The 21318-nt window shown below is 40.4% G+C and overlaps 4 protein-coding genes across 4 annotated transcripts; 1 reads left to right on the top strand and 3 right to left on the bottom strand.

Annotated features, from left to right (window-relative positions):
- Positions 1–978: 978 nt before the first annotated feature.
- LOC134025200 (trace amine-associated receptor 13c-like) lies at positions 979–1995 on the bottom strand. The gene has a single exon (XM_062468101.1). It carries the CDS (start codon positions 1993–1995, stop codon positions 979–981), a length of 1017 nt encoding a protein of 338 aa, XP_062324085.1.
- A 3168-nt stretch (positions 1996–5163) lies between these two features.
- On the top strand, positions 5164–6192 carry LOC134025199 (trace amine-associated receptor 13c-like). The gene has a single exon (XM_062468099.1). It carries the CDS (start codon positions 5164–5166, stop codon positions 6190–6192), a length of 1029 nt encoding a protein of 342 aa, XP_062324083.1.
- Positions 6193–8997: 2805 nt separating this feature from the next.
- Positions 8998–10026, bottom strand: LOC134025198 (trace amine-associated receptor 13c-like). The gene has a single exon (XM_062468098.1). It carries the CDS (start codon positions 10024–10026, stop codon positions 8998–9000), a length of 1029 nt encoding a protein of 342 aa, XP_062324082.1.
- Positions 10027–18313: 8287 nt separating this feature from the next.
- Positions 18314–19342, bottom strand: LOC134025197 (trace amine-associated receptor 13c-like). The gene has a single exon (XM_062468097.1). The coding sequence runs from the start codon at positions 19340–19342 to the stop codon at positions 18314–18316; it is 1029 nt and encodes a 342-aa protein (XP_062324081.1).
- Positions 19343–21318: the final 1976 nt, after the last annotated feature.

The raw sequence follows: 21318 nt of genomic DNA, 5'->3' as shown, positions 1-21318 counted from the left end.
TGTGAAGTTTATTTCAGCTAAGGTAGCTACCTACACTACCTCCAACAGAAGAAAATCACTGGAATGAGCTGGTTACTAAAACAGAAATACAATACAACCAAGATCCATAGTGGCCTTGGCTTGCTTCAAACTAAGGAGCTGGGGAAGGAGGCTTGCTTCATGAGCATGTGCCATAGAAACAGGATGCCATCTTTAAACAGATATGCTTTGTCTTAATATGTTTTATTATTACTTAACAATAAGTAAATGGACTACACAAACCTACACAGGACTACATAAAGTGAAGTATGCAAACAAAACAGAGGCAGACAGTACAAAATGGATAAAAACAGGACAATAGGCACAGTAAAGAATATTAAGTAGTGAACATTTCCCGATTTCTAATACAACAAAAATGTTCATCAAATAATACATTTGGGAAAACCTTGTCAGTTAGCCACCACCACAGGGATCTGGTTGTACAATCTGTTAGTCATGTTGGTAGCTAGCCTATAGTGGGTTTGCTAACTTAGGTGTTTTTTATTTTATTTTTTATGTTGTACGCATTCTATTAAATATAGATTTGTTGGTAAATAGTTTCACCATCGGGCTCTTAAAGGAAGTACCATGACTGGGCGTTTGGATTGACTGATTTACATTCATCAGTTAATAAGCAGGTGAAAGGTTAGATTTATCGCAACTCCACCTGTTACCTCATGCTGTTGTGGACAGCATACTGTTGAGATTAGTGTACAATCTGACAGATAGATGGACTTAATGAGCCAGAAAGGTTGTAGAAAGATGCAATGATAAAGGTGTTTGGTGTTTCAGACCAAGGAGAAAAAAAAAGAGACAGAATTTATACATGAATCAGCTACCGTCATTTGCACAAACACATTTATACTGACAGTTAATCTGACCCGCTAATTGAGAATCTCTTTCAATGAGAACAAAAAAAATTACATGGCTGTTTGAGTTTATCAGCCTCAAGACATCTGATCAAGTAACAAATACATTCATATCAGAAGAGTGTCTGGTGAATATCTTTAAGGTGACAATAAGATTAACAGATTTCCTGAACCAGGGGTAGAACAGAGCATAAATGATGGGATTTAAAGTGGAGTTAAAGTAGGCTAACCACCAGAACACCTCAAACAACGTCCCAGGTGTAGCAAAATGTATGTACGGCTCTACAATAGCAGCAACGAAGCAGGGCATCCAGCATAAAATAAACCCACCCACCACTACACCCAGCGTCTTGGCTGCTTTGCGCTCCGAGCGTTTCGACACTGCGCCCTCGTTAGCCCCCCTTCCAACTCTGTGGATGGTATCTTCTATCCTCCTGGCATGCTTCTTAGCTACATGGTAGATCTCAGTATACAAACCCACCATGACACACACAGGGAAGAAGAAAACTATGATTGTGCTCAGGGTCCCCCACAAGGTGTTGAAAACTATCATGCATTCACCATGACAGTTTACAGAATCCAGAGAGTCTTCTAATCCTGTTATATAAGCCTTAGAGTAGAAGAGTCCATAGGTGTACAGAGCTGCTATTACCCAGCTGGCTGAGATCATGAAAGAGGCCACAGGCATGGTGATGTGGACTGAGTAGAGCATAGGGTTGCAGACTGCCTCATGGCGATCAATCGAAATTGAGACCAGGTGGTAGATGGAGACAGAAGAGAGAAACATGTCAAAGCTGGAGTGGATGAGGCAGAAAGCGTCGCCATAGTACCAGCAGCCCTGTACAGTCCTCATCATGCTAAAGGGCATCACAATTAAACCTAGTAACAGGTCAGCCAGGGCTAGAGACATCACCATCATGTTGGTTGGACTGTGGAGCTGCTTGAAGTGGGTGATGGAGACGATGACCACAGAGTTGCCCAGGATGGTGATCAGGATGCCCATCAGGAACACCAGGTAGAGAGTTACCTGAGCCCCAGAACTGAACACTAATCTGGGGCAGGACAGGTTAGAGGTTGGGTAGCACCACTGGTCCTCAGGGCTGTCCATGACCACCTGTAATATAAAGACTTCAAAAGATTAGACACAAAAGCACCGATACAATACATCTATTTAAAATATGCCATCCCCATTAGTCCAAAATATATTATAGTACATATATGATAAATGTATAAACATTATGATTTACTGTAGTAATGCAATAATTGTACAAACAGACATACAAAACAAATGAGTCCCAGCTGAGTCCAAGAGAATCAGTTGATTGATGCATGAAAAAATGAGAGAGTGAAAGAGTGAAGAGAGCTATTACTTTTATGTCCTTGATCTCACTGTAGGTACAACCCCCTTCTGCGTTTACTGCGCTCACCATAGGCCACATTCATTGGCATACTGCTAATAATGTAGGGTGTGTGTGTGTGTTAGTGTGTGCCATTCTAAGCATATTTTTTTTTACATTTGTGCCTAAAATAACACATACAAAATCAAATGGAGCTCCACATCCATGGGCATTATTCTGGTACCTACAATGTAACAACTGTGAGACAAATATAATAATACAAATACTGAACCAAATATTTTTATAAAATCACTTCCTGGCCAAAATGTAAAATTAGTTGAAAAGTTTATAAATTATATTTCTTACTTTATGAGAACCCATTGGAATACTTCTGCAACATTTACAGTTCTAAAGTTGATTATAAAACAAGAATAAAAACAAGTTTCCATAATGGTTTCATAAATTTTAAATAATTAAACCAAATATACTTTTCCTTTGTAAGATATTTATTGACAGGAAATTAATTTACAATGGACATGATAGGGAGACATATGGACATGATAGGGAGACATATGGACATGATAGTCAGACATATGGACATGATAGTCAGATATATGGACATGATAGGGAGACATATGGACATGATAGGGAGACATATGGACATGATAGTTAGACATATGGACATGATAGTCAGACATATGGACATGATAGGGAGACATATGGACATGATAGGGAGACATATAGACATGATAGTCAGACATATGGACATGATAGTCAGACATATGGACATGATAGTCAGACATATGGACATGATAGTTAGACATATGGACATGATAGGGAGACATATGGACGTGATAGTTAGACATATGGACATGATAGGGAGACATATAGACATGATAGTCAGACATATGGACATGATAGTCAGACATATGGACATGATAGTCAGACATATGGACATGATAGTTAGACATATGGACATGATAGGGAGACATATGGACATGATAGTTAGACATATGGACATGATAGTCAGACATATGGACATGATAGGGAGACATATGGACATGATAGGGAGACATATGGACATGATAGTCAGACATATGGACATGATAGTCAGATATATGGACATGATAGGGAGACATATGGACATGATAGGGAGACATATGGACATGATAGTTAGACATATGGACATGATAGTCAGACATATGGACATGATAGTCAGACATATGGACATGATAGGGAGACATATGGACATGATAGTTAGACATATGGACATGATAGTCAGACATATGGACATGATAGTTAGACATATGGACATGATAGGGAGACATATGGACATGATAGTTAGACATATGGACATGATAGTCAGACATATGGACATGATAGGGAGACATATGGACATGATAGTCAGACATATGGACATGATAGGGAGACATATGGACATGATAGTCAGACATATGGACATGTAAGTCAGATATATGGACATGATAGGGAGACATATGGACATGATAGTCAGACATATGGACATGATAGTTAGACATATGGACATGATAGGGAGACATATGGACATGATAGTCAGACATATGGACATGATAGTCAGACATATGGACATGATAGGGAGACATATGGACATGATAGTTAGACATATGGACATGATAGTCAGACATATGGACATGATAGTCAGACATATGGAATTTGGACATGAGAAGGAGATGTTTGTCATGTTTGTCATGTATGTCATGTTTGGAAATGTGACACAGAGGAGCAGTTTGCCAGAGCAGTATGCTTCTTGAAGTTTAGGTTTAACTGTTGTTTGGAATCACCAGAAAGCTGAGAGGGTGTATGTACAGTATGTGGAGTTGGCTGTAAAATGCTAGCATCACAAATAAACTACTTTCAGTATTGAACTCACGTAAAAAAACACAGCAACTCTTTGTCGGTTAGTCTGTTCTGCTGCAGATACATTTACATTTAGCAGACGCTCTTATCCAGAGCGACTTACAGTAAGTACAGGGACATTCCCCCTGAGGCAAGTAGGGTGAAGTGCCTTGCCCAAGGACACAACATCATTTGGCACAGTCGGGAATCGAACCGATAACCTTCAGATTACTAGCCCGACTCACTTACCACTCAGCCACCTGACTCCCTATACAGATACAGATCTCTAATCTCTAAACACCCCAAGAAACTGAGTCCCTGTTGTGACGAAATGCATTTGAGCTTTGCAATTAAAAAGCTTGCTTGCATAGGTAAATTATTCCCACCAAATAAATAATAATAAAATAATTCAGCCATATGCATGAGATATTACGCCTTCAGGGCTTTCATACAATACATCTCTATGATAAATGTCATGGTAAGACTAAAAATGGCATGTGCAAAATTGTGTTCATAGGATTCATATTTTAATCAAGACACAATACTCTTTGCAGTCTCAACTCAGAAACATTGTAAGGAGATGTTTTTTGTTTTTTTTACTTCTGCCTTCTCCTGCAGCAACAAACACGCACACACACACTTTTCTCTTTTTCTCATGCACACACAAACATGCATCTGCATGCAACTCATCTCATGCATAACTCATCAGCATGTGATTCATTTGCCCTGATATGACTGGACGGAAACCAAGAACTCAGAAGAGGGGTGTGCCTCCAGGAATATCTAGAACATAAATGTTATTGTTCTAAACACTCTTCATCATTTTCTCATCCCCATATCAAATCAATAAGATGATCAGATGACGTTGGTCTTTCTTTTGCAAGGGTGTTTCGTGTTTACCTTTGTCATATGTATACTGTAACCTATAATGTTGATTATTGTATGGACTGTTGGGGATATTGGTATTGACTTTTGACTGTACTGATTTTTTGTTGCTGTTACTATTATAGATGTGTGTATGTATATTTCACATGATTTAAAGTCTTTAGAGTTTTCTCTTGGCCATGGCCAGTTCTGAGGACCAGTGGTGCTACCCAAACTCGAACTTGTCCTGCCCCAGATTAGTGTTCAGTTTTGGGGCTGAGGTAACTCTCTACCTGGTGTTCCTGGTGGGCATCCTGATCACCATCCTGGGCAACTCTGTGGTCATCATCTCCATCGCCCACTTCAAGCAGCTCCACAGTCCAACCAACATGATGGTGATGTCTCTAGCTCTGGCTGACCTGTTACTAGGTTTAACTGTGATGCCCTTCAGCATGATGAGGACTGTTGAGGGATGTTGGTACTATGGCGACTCTTTCTGTCTCCTCCACTCCAGCTTTGACATGTTCCTCTCAACTGTCTCCATCTTCCACCTGGTCTCCATCGCCATCGATCGCCATGAGGCAATCTGCAAACCGATGCTCTACTCAGCCCGCATCACCATGCCTGTGGCCTGGATCATGATCTCAGCCAGCTGGGTAATAGCAGCTCTGTACTCCTCCTGCCTGCTCTACTCCAAGGCTAACATGGCTGGACTAGAGGACTTCCTGGAGTCTATCAAATGTCTGGGTGGTTGTTACTTATTGTTTAACTCTCTGTGGGGGACATTGAACTCAATCATAACTTTCTTCTTCCCTGTATGCATAATGGTGGGTTTGTATACTGAGATCTTCCAGGTAGCTAAGAAGCATGCCAGGAGGATAGAGGATGGCAGTCATGGAGTGGGGGTAAATCTTAACCAGGGAAGGGAGAGGGGGGGAGTGTCGAAGCGCTCAGAGCGGAAAGCAGCCAAGACACTAGGAATAGTGGTGAGTGTGTTTATATTCTGCTGGATGCCATTCTTTGTTGACTCCCTTATAGATCCCTACATTGGCTTTGCTACACCTGGGAAACTGTTTGAGATGTTTGTTTGGTTTGGTTACTTTAACTCCACTTTAAACCCTATAATCTATGCTCTGTTCTACCCCTGGTTCAGGAAATGTGTTCATCTCATTGTCACCTTGAAGATATTCATGAGACATTCATCTGACATGAATGTGTTTGGTCATTAGTTAGGTGTATGGTGGCCATCGTGTCTTCTGGTTTTGTAACCTCAACAACCCTGCATGTAATGTGTTCTCTGTCTATCTCGCTAAAGAAGGTTTATTAAGACCTCAGCCAAATAACCTGTGTCGATAATAAAAGAGAAGTGTGTGTCTTTTCGGCCTGAGTCACCAAGCTAAATCTTCACTACCTCTGCTTGATTATTTTCCTCCTCTACAGTCCTCCCTCCTGCCCCTCCTCAGAGAGCCAAGGAGGCTCCTGTTTCACATGTTGGCTAAGCATGCTGCTGATCTTACACACTGTAATACTGTAAGAATTCCTGTTACCTTTTACTTCCTGAGCTACTACAGTTAAATGTAAATAAAGCCTTTTAACAGGCTGTCATAGTAGTATCATACATATTTGTACAACATTTCTGAATAAATAATAAATCAACTACTTGACTAAATGTATCATTGGAGTTGTTAGAATATGTTTTTCCCTGGTCTTAATAGAAGCTGACTTTCAGCAGTTGTGCTAAGCTTGCTAACTTAAACTTTCGTTGAACAGCACGCCCCCAAATATTAATAATAACCATGAATTCATGTGAATCACACAAATAAATCAAAATCTGTTCAGGAGGAACACTACCTACAAAACACTGTGAAGTTTTACAGTTAGCTTGTAAGGCCCTGTATTGCATATAATGACATCCAAACAACTAGCCCAGTAATTGCACCCCTCTTGAGGTGATGTCAAGGCACTACATTGTCAAACATTAAAACCTCCAACTAACAGGTGTGTGCAGGGATGGACTGGGACATAGACTTGTGCCCCAGTATTTCACTGGAATGCCCCTCTTTTACCATCCTGGGTATAACCTAAACTGCACCATCTCAACCCTCCAACTAAGGCACAACATATACCAAAAGTATTGGGAGCGACATACATTTTGTGTTTGTAAAGCTTGCTAGGCCTTGGCATAAAATGACTGCTAATATCATTTCAGTAAGTCATATCATCAGCACAGGGAAAAGTGTGAACTAGTTCTAGCCAGGTGAAATCACTCTATCATTCTGATTGGATTTTAAGAGCAGATTGACTGCTGTAAAAGAGGTGACTATGTGCATATATTGAAAATGTTAACCCCAAAAAAGCTTAGAAAATGAATGTATTAACAATAAGTTAATTTAAAAATTAGCTTATTGTATTCCAGTATTCTATAGAAACATGTGAAAGCATTTTCCTCAAATACAGCTCCAGGAATCTGTGCATGTGTTTCACCGACATCACTGACTGCATCAAGGGCACTGTGCACTAGTGAGATTTATGTCATGAACACACAAAATTCCTTTAAAAGTAACTTCTTAAGTTTTTTTTTAAAGGAATACTTCTTAGGAATGTATTTATTTTTAAAATGTATTTGACTTTTCCATGTAGGACATGTTTTGTCCCTTATCTAAAAAATCAGTGAGTTGCATGTCTTAATGTTGGACAATATTGTGCTATGAGATCACCTCAAGAATACAGGGCTAGTTGTTTTTAGGATGTCATATGTGTTAAGCGGGGCCTTATAAGCTAATTGTGATGCTCCACATTGTTTTATAGATAGGGAAAAGTGCCTGTGATGCAGTCAGTGAGTAAGATGTCAGTGACATGCACACATTTCTGGAATGATAGATATTGCAGTGCCTGTGATGTAGTTTTGGTACCTACATTTCTCTAATCACAATTAAAAGTAAGTATTTGTTAACCTACAAATAATCTAGTTACTTATGCACCTTATAAAAGTCATGAATGAGTTTCTTGTTCTTTCAACAAATTGCCAATACTCTGGTACATTCATGCAAATTATTATGTAGCCTACAATTGTCTGCTTTTTCCTACATTATCAATTGCTTATGTCATGTTGATCAAAATGTATTATAAATGTTCTCTGTTAAATTGTCTTACCCCAAAAAATATTTAGTTCATTACAAAGTGATTAAATGCATGGTTGAGCCAGCTGTCATAATTGACAGCTGGCTCAACTTCCTAAGGGGTAATTTTTGGTTTAATAATTTTCTAAAAGTATTTGGGGCAAAATTCCCAGGGGAGATATATGTAATATATACACATTATAACTGGCATTGTTTATGTTTATAGTTCCCAATTTCATTTAAAATGGGGTAGCAGATGTGATCATTCATGTTAATCCTGTTCTCTTTTTAGTATTTTGTCCACTTCCAAAATCCATTCTACTTCCATAAAATATAAGTAGGCTAATCTCTTAAAGTGAGTCCATGTTATGTTTTTTTGCCACAACATTTTCCTGTTAGGAGTATGTGGTACGCCTACATGTCAAATGGACAGCTACTGTAGCTAACTTTCTATCAACACGTAATTTTAGGTACGTTTAACTGTGTATTATGCAGTATGAGATAAACTGTAAGTCAAAAGATGATACTTTTCTTTCACAACTTTGTTACATTTAATTGCAGCAGCACAGCAGAAAGGTTTAAGGAAGTCTTGATAAGCAGCAGGCTTAGCCAATACGTGCTACGGTAAAATATACTCTTTTGCTCTCTGAAGGAGGGGCAGAATGAAGGACTTTAGAGGAGGGATGGGCTGAAATTAATTAGAGGTAGTGAGGATTTAGCTTGGTGTTTAAGGCCAAGGGGAGAAGAAAATAGAAAAGCACACACACATACCACCTTTACCTGATAATACCTACATGCTGGTGTTTTGGCTGAGGTTCTGATTAATCTAATTTAACAAGCCAAACAGTGAACACATCACAACCATGTTGTTTAGTTAAAATACCAGCAGACACGCTGGCCTAAAAAACCTCCAGATCAATGACCAAACACGTTCATATCAGATGAGTGACTTATGAATATCTTCAGGGTGACAGTTAGATGAATACATTTCCTGAACCAGGGGTAGAATAGAGCATAGATTATAGGGTTTAGAGTGGAGTTAAAGTAACCAAACCAAACAAAAACCTCAAACAGTTTCCCAGGTGTAGCAAAGCCAATGTAGGGATCTATAAGGGAGTCAACAAAAAATGGCATCCAGCAGAATATAAACACACTCACCACTATTCCTAGTGTCTTGGCTGCTTTTCGCTCTGAGCGCTTCGACACTCCCCCCCTCTCCCTTCCCTGATTAAGATTTACCCCCACTCCATGACTGCCATCCTCTATCCTCCTGGCATGCTTCTTAGCTACCTGGAAGATCTCAGTATACAAACCCACCATGATGCATACAGGGAAGAAAAAAACTATGACTGAGTTTAGTGTCCCCCACAGAGAGTTAAACAATAAGTAACAACCACCCAGACATTTGATAGACTCCAGGAAGTCCTCTAGTCCAGCCATGTTAGCCTTGGAGTAGAGCAGGCAGGAGGAGTACAGAGCTGCTATTACCCAGCTGGCTGAGATCATGATCCAGGCCACAGGCATGGTGATGCGGGCTGAGTAGAGCATCGGTTTGCAGATTGCCTCATGGCGATCAATAGCGATGGAGACCAGGTGGAAGATGGAGACAGAAGAGAGAAACATGTCAAAGCTGGAGTGGATGAGGCAGAAAGTGTTGCCATAGTACCAGCAGCCCTGTACAGTCCTCATCATGCTGAAGGGCATCACAGTTAAACCTAGTAACAGGTCAGCCAGAGCTAGAGACATCACCATCATGTTTGTTGGACTGTGGAGCTGCTTGAAATGGGCGATGGAGATGATGACTACAAAGTTACCCAGGATGGTCACCAAGATGCCCACCAGGAACACCAGGTAGAGAGCTACCTGAGCCCCAGAACTGAACACTAATCTGGGGCAGGACAGGTTAGAGGCTGGGTAGCACCACTGGTCCTCAGGGTGGTCCATGGCCAGAGACACAGTATCTGGAAACTAAAGGCTTTAAATTATTTGATATATGCACATAAATGCACATCTACTGGAACTTTGCAGAATAACACATACACCATTTCTAGTAAGCAATACACTACAAACCATATAACATGAGCAATTATTCAAATGAGTTTTAACAGCATATTGTCAACTTACACACTTAACAAATACACGCACACACCACAGGACGTTAGACATTCAAGATACTGTGATAATTGGATTGAATGGATTAAGTGAAGAGAACAATAACATTTATATTCTTGATATGGCCTCAGCAACACCCCTCTGCCAGCTTCTCCTCCAGTCACAACAGGCCTCATGTATCACATGCTGGATACTGTAATGTATTCATTAATGAGCTGCACATGCAGGTGTGTGTTTGTGTTGCATAGAGAAGGAGAAAAACACAATTTTAGATGTCTGTTGTCCCCTTAATTTGAATTATTCATTAATCCTCTACCTATATGCAGGGGATTCTAATTTGAATGTACAATGTTCAGTTGAACTAATTGAATAACCATGACGCTCAAACTTACCATTATAAACACTGGTTGAAAGACAATAATGATTATGTTCAAGATCTCCCCACAGATTATTGACAATGAAAGTACAGCCACCCCAGCAAATGACTGCAGAAAGTCCTTTATTCCGTCAAAAGTATTGGAGTAGATGGAGGCCATAGGAGTACAGATATCCTAATATCCAGTTGGTGGAGATCATGACCCAGGCTACAGGCATGGTGATGTGAGCTGAGTACAGCATAGGGTAGAAGATGGAGACGGAGCTGAGGAACATACTTCAGAGTAATGTCATCTTGAACCCATCTTGTCATCTTGAACCCTATTAGGTTTGAAAAACCATCATTCAAAATTACATTTGATTTAGTGACACAAACATATGGAGGCTATGTGTACATTTACATAAATATACACCCCTTTCAGCCATTTTGTATTTGATTCAATTGTCTTAAGTAACGTTTTTAAATACATAAATGATACATATCTGTACAAAATTTCAAGTCGATTAGAGCTTTGGTTCAAGAAAAGAGGAATTTATAAGGTTTTCCAAAATTATCACTGTACAGGGAAATCCATCATGGCGGACTTTGTGGGTCCTTGAGGCTTTTTTGTTCCTCATGAAATATGAGGCATGCACATGCATCCATCACTTTGACAATTTAAATTTTTGACTTTTACCAACAATTACAATCCTAATAATCCCATACCTACCATGGACTATTCTGATTTCAGACCTGTCCACCCTATGCATACACATGTATTGGTATTACATTTATGCTATTAAATGTACATAATGCTGGAGTAGAAGGGAAGAAACGTATGCAGGGGGAGAGCATTTCATGGCAGGCCTTGTTTTCCATTTGATGTAAGTGCAATGCACTCCCTGCTAACACTGACTAGGAAAGTGTTACATGCCTGAAACTTACTGTGGTTACTCATACTAGTGCCCTCAGTGTACAGTAAAAATCATTTGATGCTGGGATATACAAAACAGACAATAGAGGGGGGTGCATTTCATGACAGGCTTGTTGTATTTCTTCTTGCCATGAAATGCACCCCCTGATAACTCTGACTAGGAAAGTGTCACATGCCTGAAACTTACTGTGGTTACTCATACTAGTGCCCTCAGTGTACAGTAAGAATCATTTGATGCTGGGATATACAGAACAGACAATAGAGGGGGTGCATTTCATGGCAGGCTTAATGCACCCCCGTGCTAACCCTGACTAGGGAAGTGTTACATGCCTGAAACTTACTGTGCTTACTCATACTAGTGCCCTCAGTGTACAGTAAGAATAATTTGATGCTGGGATATACAGAACAGACAATAGAGGGGGGTGCATTTCACGACAGGCTTGTTGTATTCCTTCTTGCCATGAAATGCACCCCCGTGCTAACCCTGACTAGGAAAGTGTTACATGCCTGAAACTTACTGTGGTTACCCATTCTAGTGCCCTCAGTGTACAGTAGGAATCATTTGATGCTGGGATATACAGAACAGACAATAGAGGGGGGTGCATTTCACGACAGGCTTGTTGTATTCCTTCTTGCCATGAAATGCAGCCCCTGCTAACTCTGACTAGGAAAGTGTCACATTCCTGAAACTTACTGTGGTTACTCATACTAGTGCCCTCAGTGTACAGAAAGAATCATTTGATGCTGGGATATACAGAACAGACAATAGAGGGGGGTGCATTTCACGACAGGCTTGTTGTATTCCTTCTTGCCATGAAATGCACCCCCATGCTAACCCTGACTAGGAAAGTGTTACATGCCTGAAACTTACTGTGCTTACTCATACTAGTGCCCTAAGTGTACAGTAAGAAAAATTTGATGCTGGGATATACAGAACAGACAATAGAGGGGGGTGCATTTCACGACAGGCTTGTTGTATTCCTTCTTGCCATGAAATGCAGCCCCTGCTAACTCTGACTAGGAAAGTGTCACATGCCTGAAACTTACTGTGGTTACTCATACTACTGCCCTCAGTGTACAGAAAGAATCATTTGATGCTGAGATATACAGAACAGACAATAGAGGGGGTGCATTTCATGGCAGGCTTAATGCACCCCCGTGCTAACCCTGACTGGGAAAGTGTTACATGCCTGAAACTTACTGTGCTTACTCATACTAGTAACCTCAGTGTACAGTAAGAATCATTTGATGCTGGGATATACAGAACAGACAATAGAGGGGGGTGCATTTCATGACAGGCTTGTTGTATTCCTTCTTGCCATGAAATGCACCCCCTGCTAACTCTGACTAGGAAAGTGTTACATGCCTGAAACTTACTGTGCTTACTCATAATAGTGCCCTCAGTGTACAGTAAGAATCATTTGATGCTGGGATATACAGAACAGACAATAGATGGGGGTGTATTTCACGACAGGCTTGTTGTATTCTTTCTTGCCATGAAATGCACCCCCTGCTAACTCTGACTAGGAAAGTGTCACATGCCTGAAACTTACTGTGCTTACTCATACTAGTGCCCTCAGTGTACAGTAAGAATCATTTGATGCTGGGATATACAGAACAGACAATAGAGGGGGGTGCATTTCACGACAGGCTTGTTGTATTCCTTCTTGCCATGAAATGCACCCCCTGCTAACTCTGACTAGGAAAGTGTCACATGCCTAAAACTTACTGTGGTTACTCATACTTGTGCCCTCAGTGTACAGTAAGAATCATTTGATGCTGGGATATACAGAACAGACAATAGAGGGGGTGCATTTCATGGCAGGCTTAATGCACCCCCGTGCTAACCCTGACTAGGAAAGTGTTACATGCCTGAAACTTACTGTGGTTACTCATACTAGGGCCCTCAGTGTACAGTAATAATCATTTGATGCTGGGATATACAGAACAGACAATAGAGGGGGTTCATTTCATGGCAGGCTTAATGCACCCCCTGCTAACTCTGACTAGGAAAGTGTCACATGCCTGAAACTTACTGTGGTTACTCATACTAGTGCCCTCAGTGCACAGTAAGAATCATTTGATGCTGGGATATTCAGAACAGACAATAGAGGGGGGTGCATTTCACGACAGGCTTGTTGTATTCCTTCTTGCCATGAAATGAACCCCCTGCTAACTCTGACTAAGAAAGTGTCACATGCCTAAAACTTACTGTGGTCACTCATACTTGTGTCCTCAGTGTAAAGTAAGAATCATTTGATGCTGGGATATACAGAACAGACAATAGAGGGGGGTGCATTTCACGACAGGCTTGTTGTATTCTTTCTTGCCATGAAATGCACCCCCTGATAACTCTGACTAGGAAAGTGTCACATGCCTGAAACTTACTGTGCTTACTCATACTAGTGCCCTCAGTGTACAGTAAGAATCATTTGATGCTGGGATATACAGAACAGACAATAGAGGGGGGTGCATTTCACGACAGGCTTGTTGTATTCTTTCTTGCCATGAAATGCACCCCCTGCTAACTCTGACTAGGAAAGTGTCACATGCCTGAAACTTACTGTGGTTACTCATACTAGTGCCCTCAGTGTACAGTAAGAACCATTTGATGCTGGGATATACAGAACAGACAATAGAGGGGGGTGCATTTCACGACAGGCTTGTTGTATTCCTTCTTGCCATGAAATGCACCCCCTGCTCACTCTGACTAGGAAAGTGTCACATGCCTGAAATTTACTTTGGTTACTCATACTAGTGCCCTCAGTGTACAGGAAGAATCATTTGATGCTGGTATATACAGAACTATTAGGTTTGAACCATCCTTCAAAAATACATTTGATTTAGTGACACAAACATATTGAGGCAATGGGGACATTTACATAAATACTCCCCTTTCAGCCATTTTGTATTTGATTCAATTGTCTTAAGTAACGTTGTTTCAGATTTGTATCATTGACGTACGTCAATGATACATATTTGTACAAAAAATTCAATTAGAGCTTTGGTTCAAGAGAAGAGGAATTTTTAAGGTTTTCCAAAACTATCACTGTACAGGAAAATCCATCATGGCGGACCTTACGGGTCCTTGATGCTTTTTTGTTCCTCATGAAAAATGAGGTATGCACACCAAGTTTCAGAAGAATTGGAGTAATGGGGTGGAAATGCCATCAGTTTGAAAATTTGACTTTTGGGCGTGGCCTGTGGCGCCCCCTATGGTCCGATGTGGCCCATATTTGGTGTGGGTGTACCCACTTGGATTTAGTATCAATGTGCCAAATTAGAAAATGTATGACTAAAGACTTTTTGAGATACTGGGTCGCAAGGAGAAGAAAAATAAGAATAAGAATAAGAATACTAACAAAAACAATAGGTTCCCTCCTACCGGAGGAACCCTAAATATGCACACATCTGCACTGTATGTCTTTGAAACCTTAGCCAAATAAGTATACACCACATACTACTAATAGTATAAATGACCAAAACAACAAAGGGACAAACACATAGCCATCACACTAACATGACAAAGACAAGATTATAGATCAATCCAATCCATGAAATAAGAATGATAGAGTCAAGATGACAATAACATTTTTTTATTCTTGATATTCCTGGAGTCACGCCCCTCTGCTGGTTTCCCCTCCAGTCACAGCACAGCACATGCATGACGCTGCAAGATCCACTTTATTGATGAGTTGCTTATGCCTGTGTATGTGTATGTTTGCACCCTACTTAGTACTGCTAGTTTATGTACCCTTAGTATAGATAGTCCACATATTTAAACTTTAGGTCCCTGTATGTTTATTGTATGCACCTTCCTGCCAAAGCAAATTGTGTGTGTGTGTGTTTGTGTGTGTGTTGCTCAAAATAAGGCCTAACAAACAACAAGAAGCTAGACTGGCTTTACTTCAAAAAGATTTAGTGGGTATGGTTTATTGGATAATTTTCTCCAACTCGTTAGTTAGCTGTGCTACATTTGCGATGACCTACTTCTGGATGTAAAGTTGAGGCTTTCAGTGCTGTATGAGCTGTTGATCAGGTGAGACAATCCAAAAGAAAATGATAGGACATGCTATTCCTGCCCTTCCTGTTTTCTTATGTCTAGATGCACTTGGCTGTGAAAAGGGCCTAACGCCTACGACATAGTAGTCTACAATTGGGAGCATTAATTTAAGAGGTATTGAGTGGGCCTCAGTGGTTTGTCATTTTTAAATACGACGGGATCAAGAAGTACAATGCAGTGCCACTTAGAGACTATGGAGGTTTTAAGGTCCAAAACTAAGTATATTAATAACATATCGAATTAAATAAATAAATACACTAATACGCTTAACATGTATAGCCTATATTTAATGTCTCGTTTGATGTGTGAATTGTTTATTTATGGTATCAATTAAGCATTAAATTAAAAATTAACCAGGCCACAGGCATGGTGATGCGGGCTGAGTAGAGCATAGGGTTGCAGATCGCCTCATGGCGATCAATGGCGATGGAGACCAGGTGGTAAATGGAGACAGAGGTAAAAAACATGTAGAAGCTGAAGTGGAGGAGACAGAAAGTGTTGTCATAGTATCAGCATCGCTCAACACTCCTCATCATGCTGAAGGGCATCACAATTATCCCTAGCAACAATTGCCTACCAACAGGTCGGCCAGGGCTAGAGACCATAATGTTGGTTGGACTGTGGAGCTGCTTGAAATGGGAAATGGAGATGATGACCACAGAGTTGCCCAGGATGGTCACCAAGATGCCCACCAGGAACACCAGGTAGAGAGCTACCTGAGCCCCAGAACTGAACCCTGACCTGGGGCAGGACAGGTTAGAGGCTGGGTAGCACCACTGGTCCTCAGGGTGGTCCATAAACAAATTAATCTGTGAAGAAAATAACAATGTAAAATATGCACCTCCCTGCATATTCTTTGTTGGTTACCTTGTTCACAAATTATATTGCATACTACTAGTCCATACTATCACACAAAAACAACAAAGGGACAAACACTTACCCCACACACTCACTCACTCACACACAAAGACAAGATTATAGATCAAACCGATCCATGTAATAAAAGATTATTCAAGAGTCAAGAGAACAATAGCATTTATATTCTTGATTTTCCTGGAGATACGCCCCTCTACTGGATTCCCCTCCAGTCACAACAGACCACATGCATCACGTGCTGCATGCTATACCCACTTTATTGCTGAGTTGCATACATGTGCGTGTTTGTAAGTGTATGTGTGTATTGCTCTAGAGAAGGCCTTACAAGCAACAAGTTAGGCAGGCTTTACTTCAAACATTCTGCGTTGGTATGGTTTATGCTGGTCTTGGTACTGGAAGGTTTTGGGTAATGTTGGATTGCATTGGATATCCAAACTGGCATTTTTTGGATCATTTTAGTTTATTTGCGGTTATAAGTCTGACCCAACTTTCCTCATTACCTTATTCTATTGCTAACATTAGATCCTGCTGACATGAATTCTGAATTCTTGATGAACAAGAATAAACAAGAATGGGCCTTGTTGTAGGCAGAACAGAAAAATATGTAACAGCTAATGTGGCCCTTACACGCAATACACCTGTTTATAATCATACAGGTAATCTGATTGAGGTTAATAAAAATCTATTTTAACAATAGCGACCGAGAACACATAACATGTTGGTTTGTTGAGGTTGTAAAAGCGGGCGCACAGGCCACAAGGAGTGTCTGTTGAATATATTCAGGGTAACAAAGAGATGAAGACAATTCCTGAACCAAGTTACATGTAGAGTAGGCTAACCACTATAGCTCTTCACTATAGCTCTTCACATAGTTTTCCAGTTGTGGTAAAACTAGTGCAAGGCTCTATGACAGCATTGTCCCTTTGATGCGCACCATGGGTCAACGTAACCCAACTCAGTTTTTCTTTCTATATCTTTGCCAAATTTTCTATTATCATTCATTGACCACAGAGTGGCCCAGGATTATTACCCTCCACCTCCTTCCAGCACATCACGACTTTACAATCTGAGTGCTGCACTGCCCAGCATAGACTTTGCACATTTGCACTTATTATAACCACCTTGCAACTGCCTACCCTCACTGTTTCATTACATTGGTAAGTGAGTATTGTGTATAATATTTTTTTAAATATTTGTTATTATTATTATTATCTGATCTTTTATCTTTTATTGTTAATATTGTCCGCTACTATCTATTTGATTATTAAAAACTGCACTGTTGTAGGTTGCTCAGCGGCACAAAGCTTTTCATTGTACTTGTATACTTGTGTATCCTGTACATATGACAATAAACTTGAATTGAATTGAAAAAAGGATGGTGACCATGAAGCCCCCCAGAAGCAACCAGGTAGAGAGTTACCTGAGCCCCAGAACTGAACACTGCTGTATGAACTCCAACAACAAGAGGCTTAGGCTTTAGACAGATTTAATGGAATAGTTTATTTATTTATTTATCTTTCACGTAGTTGACATTTGATTGCAGTAGCACAGCAGGGAAACTGTTTCGAATAAGTCTTACAGGATATTTGTATCAAATTAAATCCATATTATACATACTTAGCTTACAGTACATGTGCAAAGAGAAGGCTGGAAAACTGTATCACAACTCCCTCTGTTACCTCATGTTTCTGTTGATCCTGCTGAGTTACTCTCAGACCGAACTGATGAATAAACAAAAAAGGACCACAGAAGTTTGACAGGAAATGTATGATGCTGTTTGGGGTTGTAGGCTGAGAGGGAAAATATGGAACAGCTTATGCGACACACTCACTAAACGACATCTGTTTAAACTTAATTGTTAAGCTGACACACTGGCAACAATAATGTCATGTCAAGTGACAAACACATTCATATCAGATGAGTGTCTGGTGAATATCTCCATGGTAACAATGGCATTAACGCATTTCCTGAACCAGGGGTAGAACATAGCATAGATAATAGGGTTTAAAGTGGAGTTAAAGTAGCCTAACCACACAAACACCTCAAATAAAATAGCAGGTGTACTAAAGTTAGTGTAAGGGTCTATGGTGGAGTTTACAAAGAATGGCATCCAGCAGAATATAAAAACTCCCACCACTATACCTAGTGTCTTGGCTGCTTTGCGCTCTGAGCGTTTCGACACCGCCCCCCTCCTCTCTCCCTCATTAAGTTTCCTCACCCCTCCATGGCTGCCGTCTTCTATCCTCCTGGCATGCTCCTTAGCTACCTGGAAAATCTCAGCATATAAACCCATCATGATAGACACAGGAAAGAAAAAGGATATCAGTGTGTCTAATGCACCCCACAGATGGTTGAACAATAAGTAACAACCACCCAGACATTTAATAGATTCCAGATAGTCCTCAAGTCCAGCCACGTTAGCCTTGGAGTAAGGTAGGCCATAAGAGTACAGACCTGCTATTACCCAGCTGGCTGAGATCATGATCCAGGCCACAGGCATGGTGATGTGGGCTGAGTAGAGCATAGGGTTGCAGACTGCTTCATGGCGATCAATAGCGATGGAAACAAGGTGAAAGATAGAGACAATGGTGAGGAACATGTCAAAGCTGGAGTGGAGGAGACATAAATCATCACCATAGTACCAGCATCCCTCGACACTCCGGACCATGCTGAAGGGCATCACGATTGCCCCTACCAACAGGTCAGCCACGGCTAGAGACATCACCATCATGTTGGTTGGACTGTGGAGCTGCTTGAAGTGGGCGATGGAGATGATGACCACAGAGTTGCCCAGGATGGTGACCAGGATACCCACCAGGAACACCAGGTAGAGAGTTACCTGAGCCCCAGAACTGAACACCGATCTAGGACAGGACAAGTTAAAGGCTGGGTAGCACCACTGGTCTTCAGGACTTGCCATAAAAAACGAAATCTGTGAAGATAATAACATTGTGAAATAAGCACACATCTGCACTGTATGTCTCTGAAACCTTAGCCAAAAAAGTATACACCACATACTACTAGTCTATACCAGCATACAGCACAAATCTGATAATAGTATAAACGACCAAAACAACAAAGGGACTAACACATAACAATCACACTCACACAAAGACAAAGACAAGATTATAGATCAATCCAATCCATGAAATGAAATAAGAATGATAGAGTCAAGATGACAATAACATTTATATTCTTGATATTCCTGAAGTCACACCCCTCTGCTGGTTTCCCCTCCAGTCACAGCACAGTACATGCATGACGCTGAAAGATCCACTTTATTGATGAGTTACTTATGCCTGTGTATGTTTGTCTGTGTGTGTTTGTGTGTGTTGCTCAAAATAAGGCCTAACAAACAACAAGAAGCTAGACTGTTTTTACTCCAAAAAGATTTAGTGGGTATGGTTTATTGGATTATTTTCTCCAACTCGTTAGTTAGCTGTGCTACATTTGTAATGACCTACTTCTGGATGTAAAGTTGAGGCTTTCAGTGCTGTATGAGCTGTTGATCAGGTGAGACAATCCAAAAGAAAATGATAGGACATGCTATTCCTGCCTTTCCTGTTTTCTAATGTCTAGATGCACTTGGCTGTGAAAAGGGCCTAACGCCTACGACATAGTAGTCTACAATTGGAAGCATTAATTTAAGAGGTATTGAGTGGGCCTCAGTGGTTTGTCATTTTTAAATACGACGGGATCAAGACGTGCAATGCAGTGCCACTTAGAGACTATGGAGGTTTTAAGGTCCAAAACTAAGTATATTAATAACATATGTAACTAGAGAGGGTACAATTTCAGGGGAAATTGTAGGGTGTGCTTGCTTGCGTCGGTTGCACAGGGGTCCGTTTTTTAATGACATTTTTACAACTGATATTTCTGTATTTTATATAAAAATGCATACTTATCATTTATAAAGATTACATAGATTTAAAAGCATTTTTTTTTGCTGCTCATTTACAACTGAAAATACGAGTGAAGTGTAGAATGAAATGGATGTCTTCTCATTTCCCCTGCAAGAGGCAGCCTCATCGTTGAATCAAAACGAATAAATTTGGCAGACCGGTGTACAAATTGACCTAATCTCTATGACTTAAACGTCCTTTTAAGTTTTTCCCTTCTCGTGATATTTTCATGCATTTAGCCTACTCATTGCATTCATTCATTAATAAAGGACCCCCTTTGAAGATTATTCTACGACGTTACCGGCAGTAGAAGATGGAATCGCGATTCAAACAGTACCATCTGCTAACTGAAAATATGCACCCCAAAACGTAAATAAGCTTGACATGTATTTAGTGGAAAATCGCTCATTCATAAAAAGCTCACTGGTAGCGATCATTGTCAGTAACAACGCAAAATGCGATATAGCCCTGTGTGGAGAAGCTGCCCCGGTAAATTGTACTACTACGGTACAGTACTAGACTAGCGTTACTGCTGTGTTCGTCTCGGTAGCGATTGCGTTGGTTGAATTGGATTTAACGTTCCGTTGTACGGTTTAGGCTGAAATTAATTATTTTCATGAACAGATTGACAAAGTTTAGTCTGTGGCAATGAAGTTCAGGTTAGTAGTTATATAGACTTTTGATTTAAGTAAGGGGAGTGCCGAACATGTTCTGTCGCCGTTTGACTTCCTACAGCTGTGTAGATGTTTTTGTAGTGTCTCGCGTAGGCTACAGCGTTGCACTGATACACTGGATTGAAACCACAGGTAATGATAATTTCACCCACAAATCGTTTACTTGTAATCTAATGTCATAATAAATCCTACAACGAAAATGTATATGTGAGGAATGTTTATTTTAACGGTTGAAAATAGATACATCATAGACCACTGTAGTATGTGTTGCCCGGGCAACACAGGCTAACGTCATGATGCTAATACTTCAGTGAAATAGT

This window comes from Osmerus eperlanus, chromosome 8 (genome assembly GCF_963692335.1).
Source record: "Osmerus eperlanus chromosome 8, fOsmEpe2.1, whole genome shotgun sequence".
Classification (NCBI taxonomy): domain Eukaryota; kingdom Metazoa; phylum Chordata; class Actinopteri; order Osmeriformes; family Osmeridae; genus Osmerus; species Osmerus eperlanus.
Note: the sequence above shows the minus strand (reverse complement) of the source record. Positions and strands in the feature narration are given on the sequence as shown.

Bases quoted from the DNA above. Each gene is read 5' to 3' on its own strand.
- LOC134025199 (XM_062468099.1), top strand. From the start codon at position 5,164: ATGGCCAGTTCTGAGGACCAGTGGTGCTACCCAAACTCGAACTTGTCC.
- LOC134025197 (XM_062468097.1), bottom strand. From the start codon at position 19,342: ATGGCAAGTCCTGAAGACCAGTGGTGCTACCCAGCCTTTAACTTGTCC.
- LOC134025200 (XM_062468101.1), bottom strand. From the start codon at position 1,995: ATGGACAGCCCTGAGGACCAGTGGTGCTACCCAACCTCTAACCTGTCC.
- LOC134025198 (XM_062468098.1), bottom strand. From the start codon at position 10,026: ATGGACCACCCTGAGGACCAGTGGTGCTACCCAGCCTCTAACCTGTCC.